This window comes from Bufo gargarizans, chromosome 2, assembly GCF_014858855.1.
Source record: "Bufo gargarizans isolate SCDJY-AF-19 chromosome 2, ASM1485885v1, whole genome shotgun sequence".
In the NCBI taxonomy this organism is placed as follows: domain Eukaryota; kingdom Metazoa; phylum Chordata; class Amphibia; order Anura; family Bufonidae; genus Bufo; species Bufo gargarizans.
The window spans coordinates 134,064,682-134,077,905 of NC_058081.1; the positions used below are offsets into that span (position 1 = coordinate 134,064,682).

Here is a 13,224-nt window from a genome sequence, read left to right on the forward strand (position 1 = left end):
TTTGGTGAACTTTAAGGAAAGCTTGTCATAGGAAAAACTGAAGGCCACATATAAGATGTGACATGTGAACATGGCCTGAATACGTTCTGGATGGTGAAACTAGGGTGTCTAAAGGACAGCTAGAATTAGTCATGCAAAGACGAGGTCTCTTTAGCAATTGAATAAAGGGGGCACTGTCAGTCATAGCCGGACAATTGTTTCCAGCCATTTCAAGGTCCAGCTGTGCTCACACGTTCAATGCCAGAGAACATTTACATTCTCTTGGGAAACGTTATCTGTCCTTGTTTCTTCAGTGTCCTTCAATTTGTGTTACATATCCCGGCTGGAAGACGGGGGAAAGCATGAAAAGATTGCGTTACGTATCCAGGCTGGTAGATCAGGGATAGTATGAAAATAGAGAAGGCTTTAAAATACACATTCATTGCTAACCCTTCCCTTATATATTGGGGCAACACCACTGATTATTGGAATTGCTCTCTTTGTAATTGGGAAAGATCTGATACTAGAGAACGGCAGGCATGTTCTAACAGCATGGATCACACTTGTAAAGTGAGCCACTGAAAAAGCAGCTTAAAGGGGTTGTAATGGTCAGTACCTGGTTCCATCTCCCCAGCAGAGGTGGCCACGGGTGTCATATGGTGACGGCCACCACTGTTGTATGGACCTCTGCTACGAAACATCAATCCATGAGTAGTAAGTACTGGTGGTGGTGTGGACCACTGGAAAGTAGGGGGAATTCTCTACCAGAGGTGTAACTTGAAGCTCCTGGGGCCCAACAGAAAATCTGAAACAGGGCCCTCATCTATTCAGTGTTGAGAAATCACCAGGGCCTGGGTGTGACAGCTACCTTGGCACCCCTATAGCTAAGCTTCCGTTCTCTGCTGCGACTACTAGTGACTGCTGAAACCAAAAAGCGTAAGCCGAGGTCCCTGCTGTAACTACTGGTGGAAAGGGAAAGCACAGCTGTATCCATGGGGTGAAGAATCATTTCATATAGATGGAAGTACCCAGGAGAGAGCAATAACACCACGCAACAAAAAACGAAACTTTCCTCAAAGGCAAAAAAAAAAAATCAGTATTTAAAACGCAAAAAAATTATACAAATGCGGTATCATAACCGCAATGACCTGGAGAATTAAGATAACACCTTTATCAGAATTGTGTTTTTTCCCCAATTCTACCCCATTTGGAATTTTTTCCCCCACTTCCTACTACATGCTATGCAACCGTAAATGTTGCCATTAGAAAGTACAACTTGTCCCACAAAAAATAACCCCTCATAAGGCTATGTGAATGGAAAAATAAAAAAGTTAGAACCAAGGGTAAGGCGGGGAGTGAAAAACATAAATGGAAAATCCCAGGGTCCTTAAGGGGTTAAAATCTAGACGTGTCAGGCAAATTCCGAGTTCATATTTGGATTCAGCGCATTCATTTTTGTAGAAATCACATGTTTTTCTCTCAGTAGCAGTGTAATCAGTAGATAAAGCATCTCTAACAGCTATCCTCTTTCACAAGACCCGGCCGGCCTGGGGTGCTGTGACGGCCACATTTTCCAGAAGCGTGGAAGATATATTGGTGTTTATTGTAAGACTAGTTCCCATGGATGTTCTTATAGTACACACGCAACTGGAAATTCCCCAAAGTAAGTTATTACTGCAGGATCTTCTGGCTATGGAACGGGTCGGAGAATAGCTAAATATCCACATACAACACATAGGGATGACAGCCGGTGAACCCCACAGACTATTAATGTCAAGGTTTCTATTAATTACAATGTATGCTATGCCTATTCTGGCTTTAAGAATACCTTCCTAAATTGATATTACCATTTTTGTCACTCTGTGATTCCACCACCTTTTTGCCCTTAGTAATTTTGGAAACACTGGTGGTGGGAGGGGGTGATTAAACCTTTCTCGGTTCCTGCCCCTAGAGGTCAATCTCCTTGTCATGCCGTAGTGGTGATCTCATAGAAACCGACACAGTCCTAGCCCCTAGAAGCGAATGGGGCTTGTGTGAGAAACGGAAGACATCCGGACACAATGCCCTTATCACTGATGGAAGCTAGGAAGATTAAGTTTATCTTCACGAGTGTGAAACACACATACAATCTGGACGGGATAAATGCACACACTGAAGGCAGTCGCATAAAAAACCCATTGAACTTGCATGCAAAACCCATCAGTTTCTCTCTGAACAGGTCCTGCCACCATGTCTTCTTGATCACTTTGAGGAGGAGGGGGGCCCTTCAGACCCCCAGAAATAAAACACTTATTACCTATCCAGTGAAGAGAATAAGTGCCGATTATGTCACAATCCCATTAACGGGTACATAGAGGGAAAAGCTCTATGACTTGACTATACCCCTTTTTTTTTTAGAGATTTTAGATATCCATCAATTTCATGGGCAAGATGGGAATAACCAGAATCGGCCAGGGACAGAGTTACATAAATGGCGGAGTTGGCTGTGCCACACTGTTTCCATAACTGACACTTCAGTAACTGGACGCTGCTCAGATAGCATCCACTGCTATGGGAGTCACGGATGTTCTGTAACTCCGGCCGACACAGGCCAAGATGGGAGTAGAGTACCACTTTAACCTTCTGCTGTGGTGATTTAAATTTTTCCCCACTTTACATGTAGACAGTGACAACTATTTCCTACATTGTGGAGGCAGTGCAGGGTAATTACGGCTTTCTGTACCATTCACACCAACGGGAGTGGAAGCTGTAATTACCCAACTATGAGATACCTGAATTTGTAGGCCAAAAGCCCAGGAGAGGCAAGACTGTTAGAGTAGGGTCCTGTCTGTTAGAAGCTACCTTGTTGCTGGTAGATGGGCCCGACATTTTTGATCAAAAAGTGCAAAGAGCTTCTACTTTCCATATAGTTAGTATAGCAGATAGCAGTCATGCAGTTTAGTGTCCATTCACACATCCGCATCCATTCTGCAATAATCAGGAACGGGTGCGGACTCATTCATTCTCTATGGGGCCGGAAGAGATGCGGAGAGCACACTATGTGCTCTCCGCATCCCACAAAAAAATAAAAAATAAATGGAACATGTCCTATTCTTGTCCACAATTGCGGACAAGAATAGGCAGTTCTATGGGGGGGGGAGGGGGGGGTGCCGGACGTGTGAATGGATCCTTACCGTTATTCATGTTTTCAATGTTTGCATGTGTCTTTGTGCAGAGAGCAGTGTGCTGCTACTTGTAGTTTTTGTTTGCTGCAACAGTTTGTGCCGTGGTATACGCCGACAAAACCTCCCATCATACCAACAAGGAAATCTCCACAAAAAGAGAAAAATAAAATGGGAGGGACTAATGTGATCTCATGGAAAACGAATTACCGGTAAGACGAATTTCCATATCATCACCACGACAAGGAGATATACCAAATTATAACATTAAGGGGGAGGGCGACTGCCTGAAGGACTTTTCGGCCAAACTACACCTCAGAAGTATTGGAAAAATCTAACTGATAGCGTTTCATAAATGTATGTACACTAGATCAGGTTGCGGCACTACAAATATCTTCTAAGGATGCTTCTGCTTTTTCTGCCTGAGAGGTGGACATAGCCCTAGTCGAGTGAGCTTTCAAGTTCTCAGGGCAGCAGAGACCATGAGTTTCATAGCAAAGGCAAATAGGGTCTTTAATCCATCTAGCTATAGAAGATTTTAAAACTCTCTGGCCTTTATTCTTCCCTGAAAACTGAATAAGAAGACTATCAGACTTCCTGAACCCTTTGGTAGACTTAAGATAACTTAGAAATGTACGTCTAACATAGAGAGAATGAAAAACAGATTCTTCATGGTTTGTAGGATTATTACAAAGAGATGGTAAAATAATTTCCTAATCCCTATGGAAATGCGACACTACTTTAGGAAGGAACCCTGGATCTAATCTGAGGACTATTCTATCCTCTAGAATACAGAGATAAGGCTCCCTGATGGAAATGGCCTGGTCTCACCCAGTCTTCTTGCGGACGTGATTGTGATAAAAAAAATAAAAAAAAGCTGTCTTGAAAGAAAGACTTGATTGAATAGTCATTTAGGGGCTCAAACAGAGAAAATGTTAGACCCCCCAGGACTGTGTTAAAGGGATTCTGTCATCAGATTTGTGCCCTATAAGCTAAACATATGGCCATGTCGGTGCTAATAACATGAATCCTAAACTGCCCTTATTAAACCTGCTTGTGGCTCTATTAGCCCAAAAAAGGTTTTTATAAGCTGTCACTCACCTACCTAAGGTGCCCAAGGGGTTTTACATTAATCCATGGTGCCTGCCTGCACCCCTCACCGTCTGGTGCCCAGCGCCGCCTTCCTCACCTCAGCGCCGCCTCCTCAATCCACCCGTCCCTCTGCCAGATCCGGCGCCTGCGCACTAGGCTCAGCCTGATGCGCTGCGGACTCCTGGCAGCGGCTTCGTTGAGCGAAGTGCGCATGAGGCCGGCACATGCGCACTTCGCTCAACGAAGCTGCTGCCAGGAGTCCGCGGCGCATCAGGCTGAGCCTAGTGCGCAGGCGCCGGATCTGGCAGAGGGACGGGTGGATTGAGGAGGCGGCGCAGAGGTGAGGAAGGCGGCGCTGGGCACCAGACGTTGAGGGGTGCAGGCGGGCACCCTGGATTAACGTAAAACCCCTTGGGCACCATAGGTAGGTGAGTGGCAGCTTATAAAAACCTGTTTTTTTGGGCTAATAGAGCCACAAGCAGGTTTAATAAGGGCAGTTTAGGATTCATGTTATTAGCACCAACATGGCTATATGTTTAGCTTATAGGGCACAAATCTGATGACAGAATCCCTTTAAGGTCCCTAGGAGGGTACATGTGATCTGAATGTGGGTCTTAGCCTAAAAGATGTTCTTATGAAGCTCATTATCCACCTGTGATTTGCAAGATCTGAGTCAAAGAAGCAACTGAGAGACGACACCTGGACTTTTAAAATGGATGGTCTAAGACCCAGACCTAGTCCCTGTTGCGGGAATTCTAAGATTGTCTGAATCCTCGGCTTCTCAAAATTCGGAAATGGTTTCCCAGACCAGGAACAGAACCTTTTCCAGATTTTAAGTAGATGGCGGAGGTCACTTTCTTCCTACATGATCTAAGCATGGCCATCACCTTATCTGAAAGACCTTGACGCCTCAATATCTGGACCTCCGGATCCAAGCTGTTAATTTCAAGAATTCTGAATGGGGATGCAGAATGGGTCCTTGATGAAGAAGGTCCTTCCTGAACGGAAGAGTCCAAGGATTCGAGATGGAAAGTCTCCTGAGAGAGGAGAACCAGCTAATTTTCGGCCGAAAGGGGGCTATCAGGATAACTGTTGAATTCTCTTGTTGGATTTTCTGAATCCCCCTTGGAATAAGAGGAAGTGGTGGAAAGGCGCAACTCCGACTCCAATCCCATGTTGATGCGAACGCACCTATATCACCCAGGGATTGCCCCGGGGGTCTAGGGAACCAAATTTTTCCACCTTTGCATTCTCCCTTGAAGCAAACAAGTCTACGTCTGGGACTCCCCATCTGTCGACGATCATTTTGAAGACCTGAGTTTAGAGACCACTCAGTTTGGTCTAGCTTCCTTCGACTTAGGTATTCCGCCTCTAGATTCAGTGACCCTTTCAGATGGGTTTTACATTCTTCTGTGGAAGATCCTGGGAGAGGTCAACAATTGTTGTCTGAGAGAATCCTAAGCTGGTAACCCCCCGCATTCTCTTCCGCCACCTTCAAGGATTCTCACACAGCTCTCTGAAATTTGAGGATTGATTACTGACCAACTGGGGCCAGGAGTCCTGGTAATAATAGTCTCCAACCTTCGCTCCCCATCCTAACAGACTTGCATCTGTTTTAATCTGGACAAAGGGAGTTTTCCTCCAGACTACATCTTTGGAGAGGTTCCTTGGGATTGTCCACCAACACAGGGACGTTTTTACAATTTATGGGATGAGCACTTTTCGATCTAGAGTATTTTGCTGTTTGTTCCAAATCCTGAGAATCTAGGTTTGTATGGTACGAAAATGTAACTGACTCGATGTTACCTAAGGAATGCATGAAGTTAGCAGGCCCAGCAGACTCATCGCCTCCCTTATGAAACAAACCTTTTCCTGAAATATTCTGACTTTCTCCGTTAGAGATTGGAGCTGCTCTCGGGGAAGAAAGGTGGTTTGAATCTGAGAGTCCAATATCACCCCCAGGAACCCTGTTCTTGTTGACGGTTGTAGAGAAGATTTGTCGACATTCACTATCCAGCCCAGTTCTTTCAGTCTGGATAGAAAGGAGTTTAGGTCGGATAAGAGATGGTCTACTGTATCGCCTATTAGAAGAAAATAGTCTAGATATGGTACTAAGAATAACTCTGTCTCAGATACGCTCCTATGTCGACTACAAGCTTGGTGAACCCTGGGTGCGGCGGAAATCCCAAATGGAAGGGCCGTAAATTGATAATGGTGAACACTGCCTTTCTGATCTCTGATGGCAAACCATAGATATTTCTGAGAGTTGCGATGAATCGGGATGTGGTAGTAAGCATCTTTTAAGTCCACCGTGCACATGTTTCGTATTAGAGGCATTATAGACCCCAGGGATTCCATCCTGAACTTCCTGTAAGATATACACTTGTTCAGGAATTTTAGATTTATTATAGTTCGGCATGACCCTTCCTTCTTTTTACTAGAAAAGGACTGGAATAGAATCCCCTTCATTGGTCTGAAAATGGGACTTTGACCACCACTCCCATCTTTATAAGGTCCTGAACTCCCTGCCAAACTTTGTTCTGAACACTCAGAGATCCAAGGTTTGACACTAAAAAACAGTTTGGGGAGGCTAAGGAAAACTTGTAGCCCCAACTGACTACCTCCCGGGCCCAGGGATATGAGGATATCATTTCCCAGGATGAAAGAAAATTCTTTAGTCTCCCCCCTATGCTAGCGTCATTGCTTGTCACTGGTTTTATTCTGTGGATTAAGGAGAAATCCCCTTCTCTGCTTCCTTTGGGTTAGCTCCAGCATCCCGATTTTCCCCTATAGGATCTATCCTGGCTCGAAAAGGGACAATAGGGAAATTCTTTTGTATGGCCTGTCTTCGGGAAAACCCTTTTTCTTATCTGAGGCTCTTTCCAAGATCTTCCTACAGTGCACATGGTGAACAAAATGGTCGCCAATGCGACTTAGAATGTATCTCCCTTCATGCAGGGAGACTTTCTCTGCCCTGACCTCTGTAGGGACAGGACAACACTGGTGGTGAGAGGGGGCGATTTAACCTCTCTCTGTTTCTGCCCCTACAGAGGTCATGGGTCAATCTCCTTGTCATGCTGACGATATGGAAATGTAGAATATAGAACATGCTGCGATTTTTCCTGTATGCACAGATGATGAAAAACAATGTTCCTGTACACAGATCGAGAGCGGACTTCTGGCAGCATGGTGGGCCCATTCAAATTACTGTATGGTTGGCTAAACACGCCGGGAATGACAGGTTCAGCCAACAATCTAGTGTCTATAGGGAGCTCCCAAGTTGATGTTAAGGGGGAAAAGGATAGGGTAAGAAGTTTCACTGCGCAATCCTCTTGTTTTCCCAAGAGATGTGCCACTGCTAGAGACGTTTGGCAGCAGCTTTTTCCTCCTTCCCCAATGAATATACATATGTGTATGAGGAAGATGGAAAGATGTCAGGAGAGATGCCTGACAGCTACCGAACATGTATGACCAGCTTTACTCATTATAAGGGCTGATTCACATCTCCGTTAAAGAGGACCTGTCACCTCTCCTGACATGTCTGTTTTAATAGCTGCTTGCATTCCCCATGTAATAACAATTCTGGAGCATCTATTCTTATGTCTCTATGTTGTGCCATTCCTTTATTATTTCTGCTAGAAGTTATGAATGAATTTCTAGCAGCCTGCAGTAAGGGTACAGAGGGGAGGTAACCAGTTGTGGTGTGTACCTACACAGACTCACTCTATCCAATCAGTGCTGTGCAGGTACAACCCCCCCCCCCCCCAACTGGTTACCTCCCCTTTGTACCCTTACTGCAGACTGCTAGCAATTCATTCTTAACTTCTAGTAGAAATAATAAGGGAATGGCAGAACATAGAGCCATAAGAATAGATGCTGCAGAATTGTTATTACATGGGGAATGCATGAAGCTATAACAATTCTGAAACATCTATTCTTATGTCTTTATCTTGTGCCATTCCTTTATTATTTCTAGTAGAAGTTATGAGTGAATTGCTAGCAGTCTGCAGTAAGGGTACAGAGGGGAGGTAACCAGTTGGGGGGGGGGGGGGTACCTGCACAGCACTGATTGGAAAGAGCGAGTCTGTTCAGGTACACCCCACAACTGGTTACCTCCCCTCTGTACCCTTACTGCAGACTGCTAGCAATTAATTCTTAATTATAGTAGAAATAATAAAGGAATGGCAGAACATAGAGCCATAAGACTAGATGCTCCAGAATTGTTATTACATGGAGAATGCATGTAGCTATTAAAACAGTCATGTGAGGAGTGGTGACAGGTCTTCTTTAACTGATCCAGCAGAGAAACAACCTGCTGAAGTTCACCAGATCTTGCATAACCAGACACGGCCTGACTATAATGTTCGGCTATGCCAGATCTGGTGAACTTGGCAGGCTGTTCCTGTGCTGGATCAGTTAAACACAGATGTGAATCAGCCCTTACAGCCATCTCTCCTGCCTCCTCCATGTACACTCGGCTGACAGCTATTCATCCTGAGCCATGATGCACTCTGCCGAGTATGCGTGTATTCTGATTGGAGAAAGCCGTTGCCAGCCATTTCCAGCGTTGGCTTATCTCCCCTGAGAACACAAGATCAGGCATGTTCAAATGCATCAGCCTAATTCTCCTTCAATCCCTGTTTTTGCGGAACCATCTATTAAAAATGTTATGCCCAGCCCAATTTTTTTTAGCTACTTACTGTTTAAATGTTATTGTATGCTTCCGATCCGCAAAAAATGGATCACAAGCGGAAAACAAACGGAAAAACGGAAGCGGAAACACTACCGAAACAAACAAAAAAAAAAAACAACAACACACAGATCAGTTTAAAATGGACCGCAAAATACAGAAAAAGCAATACGGTCGTGTGCAAGAGGCCCAAGGCAGTAAATCAAGGCATCAATGTACACATTGGACGATCCGCTAGTCCTGCCGACATTAATCTAATTTTTTGGCCAGCTTAGCGGTCTCCTGACCTTAACATTTGTCGGGGTAGCCGCTTATCTCAGCTTCTAGTGAAAAGTCATGTGGTCGAGCTGCATAAGCGTGTTTATGGGGAATCAGCATGCGACCAGCCAAAGGGGCTAAAGTGTATTTCTGACAAAGAAAACCGCAATCCATGCTCTCTAACATAGTCCTTTATGTGGCTCCAAACACTTATTTTCTATCACACAATAGATACCGATAACATAGGAAACGTAAAAGACAAAGACACAACTTTAGGGCCATCGGTTACATAAACTAAGCACTTAAGTGAATTAGCGGCGAGTAACGCCCCCAGATGGCTCCTGTAGTCTAGACACGATTATCTGGGGTCAATAGAGGACAGATCTGGAGATACAATCTACAGTGGGTGACAGCACAGATCCAGCATATAGGACGGTATTACTAAGCAGAACATCAGGCCCCTGCTGGCTGGTCGGCTCCTATAGGCTGCTGGGCTTCTAGCATGATCTCATTCCTGCACACGACGCCCATCAGATGTCAGTGATGCTAGAAAACAAACTCCCATCGGAGATCCGGCCGCGTGTCTGGTGCTGAAGCCTCATACCGACGGGAAATAAACTCCCCTCCTATTAATTCCAGCTTAAAGGGACTGTCCATATTATGCACTCATTATCTGACTAATCCCGTTTATCTCTCTATTAGCAATTCAATTCACGGCGTGCTATTGTTCTCTGTTATCAGGCCAGAAAAGGTGCCTGTCTCCACCATCATTACCTACAGCCAGAAACACTGACTTTTTATAACCGGGCGGTCCCACCCTAGGACAAGTCATGTCGTGAGTGGGCGGTTTAGTCACGGCGTACAGGCCGACCGGGGACAATAATAGGCGTTCCGCTGAAAGACTTTGAAACAAAGTGACACCACCTCAATCTGCATCAGAGGTGGCGTCACTACCTCAACTAGTCTAAGCTCCCTAAACAGCCGGGGGTGGGAGATCACAGAAGACGCTCAGGTGATTCAGAACCAACGAATGGGCCGCCCACAGCTCAGACCACGCGTGGTTTTATTATAGGTCCCCACTTCCACAGCCTCCTGGGCGTTGTCACCTGCACTGGCCACAGTCACACCACCTGGTTGTCAGTATGTGATACCACTCACGTACACAGACTGGTGATCGGAGGCAGACATACAGGTTCCCTCTCAGTGACCCAATTAGCACTACAGTGAGCCTCCAATAAGCTGATTACAGAAAACAATAGGCTGCACAGTAAAGGCATAGAAGACGCATATATATATATATATATATATATATATATATATATATACATACACACACAAAAGGTCAATGACATGGATTGTGAAATGGGACAAGGAGCTTGCAATCTAGCTTAGACCCCCCAGTGCTATGTGAATGACCTGTAGGTAATACTGACTACCATGTAGACAGTGCTCAGGAGCTCTGCCAAGAAGTGCACCCAGAAATAAGAGAGGTCACGTGACGCAGACTTACCTTCCACCTTGAGGAAGGCCCAGAAAGTGAGGAAAGTGCCGAGAAGTGACCCGCGGGGCTGCATGGCGCTCTCCTGCGCGGCTGCTGCTCGTCTCTGCAGCTGGATTTTGGCTGTTCCGGGAGGATTTCACGCTGGGACTGCCTGAGATTTCAGATGGGCGTCACGTGACCGCGGAGCTGCACCAATCAGCGCGGGTTGTGAGGCAGAGGATTCTCGGGGAGGGCGGGGGCCGGGGACTTGTTGTGTCTGCGCCGCCCGCATGTGCTGCTGTCTGTCCGCTGTCAATGGCGGGAGCCCAGCCGGGGGTCTCCTCTACTTTACCAGTTCGAAGCCCGGGCTTCTCCCTTGTGGACTACAAGGTGTGGAGATTGCGCTTCTCCATGAGCCTGTTGTCCGTGTACTGCAGGACTATATGCACAGTGCTGAGGAGTGGAGAAACTTTCCATACAGTACAGCCTGCGGCATTTACAGAGACAGTGGATGAGAGATAGAAAATATACTATTCACAAGCAGCAGAGATATTGCACAACAATGTCCTCACATAACTGCACACTGACATCTGATGTGGTAACACATGCAATAACAGTTCTGGGACATCTATTCTTCTGGCTCTATGATGTGCCAGTCCTGTATTATTCCTGCTAGAAGTCCATTAGCTTGCAGTAAAGGTACAGGCAGCCTACAGCAAGACATGGTGGGAGTTGTAGTTTTACAACAGGTTGAGCATCCCTGCTGTACAGCTTTCAGTTTCGCTGCATTTGCAGAGTGCAGACTGTGCCTTCTCAGTGAATCCATCACAGGCTCCATCTGTAGACCTTAGGGCTCATGCAGACGGCATGTCCACAATGCACAGGTTTGCGGATGCGGACCTATTGACTTGAAGATACAACAGAAGACAGGACTTCACCTATCTTTTGCGGAGCGGAGGCACGGATCGGAAGCACATCAGTGGGCTTTATGGTCCGTGCCTCTTGTGAATCGTGGATCCATTCGTCAGTGGGTCTGCACCATAATATGGACCACTTATTACTAATGTAATGTGATTGTTCATATTGCCTTCTTTGGCTTGATTCATTTTTCCACCACATTACACACTGCTCGTAGGGCCCATCCAGGACAAAGACTAAAAGATTTTATTGTCAGGGGCCCCTCAACAGTATTATACAATGAAATTATATACAGTGATACTGTAGGAAACGGATGGAGCGACTGCCACGCCTCATCTGAACTTCTTGGGGGGGGGTGATTAAAAAAATTGCTGTCATTTCTAGTTACACCACTGGCTCATTTCCCGGGGTTACAGCCATCTGGACGGGAGGTGGCAGTTCCTGTGCCTATGTGCGCTCCCATGGTCCCAGCCCTATAGTGTACAAGCATGGCCACATCTGCTGGATTGTAGGGTGGCCATAACCCCTAGATATGAGCAGTGTATGCAACAATAAATCCAGCCAGCAAAGGAGGCAATATGGATACTCACAATACATTAGTAAGTGCCTTGTATTAACTTCCTCTACATCAGGGGTGCACAACCTTTTTTGGTCTGGGGGCCGCATTGTCACATCGCACTATTTCAAGGGGCCGCAAAAAAAGTTAATCAGCGCTTGTTTCAGGCTAATGCAATGTGACTGGGGAGGAATGATCATGACCAGTCATTCCTCCCTCATTCACATCTATTGATTATCGGCAGCACACTCCTGATGGCACGGTGAGATGTGCTGACGATAATTGTGCATCTTGCATCCTGATGAAATATGCAAATCAGGCGACAAACGAGTGATTCCTTGTTTATCGGCTAATCAGCAGCACGATTATATCGGCCAGATATCAGGAATGAGCGTTCCTATGAACACTTGTCCCCAGTATTTGTCCTGAATATCGTGCCGTGTAACTGGGGCTTAGAGATTTCCTGGAAAAAAAGATTTCTAACACGTTCCGGCAGCATGGGCCTGAATCAGAAGATTCATACTTTCCTGCTCCCCGCCGCTCCCGCTGTCTCCATCTTCTGGTCCCAGCGCTGTTTACATCCAGTTGGCTATGGGCATAGTCACTTGTACCTCTCCAGCCAATGACTGGCTTCTGTGGTCATGTGGCCACAAGCCGCGTTTCACCGCTAAAGTCAGTCATTTGCTGGAGAGGTGCTCCGGGACCAGAAGATGGAGACAGTTTCAGGGGCCATGCTGAAGGAACTGGTTAAAAATCGTTTTAACTAGGAAACTCCTTTAAGTGGCGACATTTCCTTCCTGCCTCCTATTCACTAATGAGTGCTTTACACTGCAGAGGACGGCGCTCACTGGTTATTACCGCCTCCTGCACCCCCAGAAATACTGTAGGCGCCCTGCAATAACCAGTAAGCACTTTCCCTGAAGGTTCCCGCACACGGCCATTGTTTTAGTCCGCACCTGAGCCGCATTTTTTATGTGGCTTGGATGCAGACCCATTCACTTCAACGGGGTCGCAAAAGATGCGGACAGCACTCCTGTTGTTGGTTAACCCTTTAACGACTGAAAAGGCCTTAATGACCAGTCCGTTTTTT

General features: G+C 46.0%; 1 protein-coding gene across 2 annotated transcripts in view; it reads right to left on the reverse strand.

Moving 5' to 3' along the window:
• Positions 1-10,835, reverse strand: part of MFGE8 (milk fat globule EGF and factor V/VIII domain containing) — a 56,964-nt gene extending 46,129 nt beyond the window's left edge. For both annotated transcript variants that reach the window (XM_044279472.1, XM_044279471.1), the window contains exon 1: positions 10,691-10,835. In XM_044279472.1, coding sequence (XP_044135407.1) covers positions 10,691-10,754 — 64 coding nt within the window. In that variant the 5' untranslated portion in view covers positions 10,755-10,835. The remainder of the gene's footprint in view (positions 1-10,690) is intronic.
• Between the last annotated feature and the right edge of the window lie 2,389 nt (positions 10,836-13,224).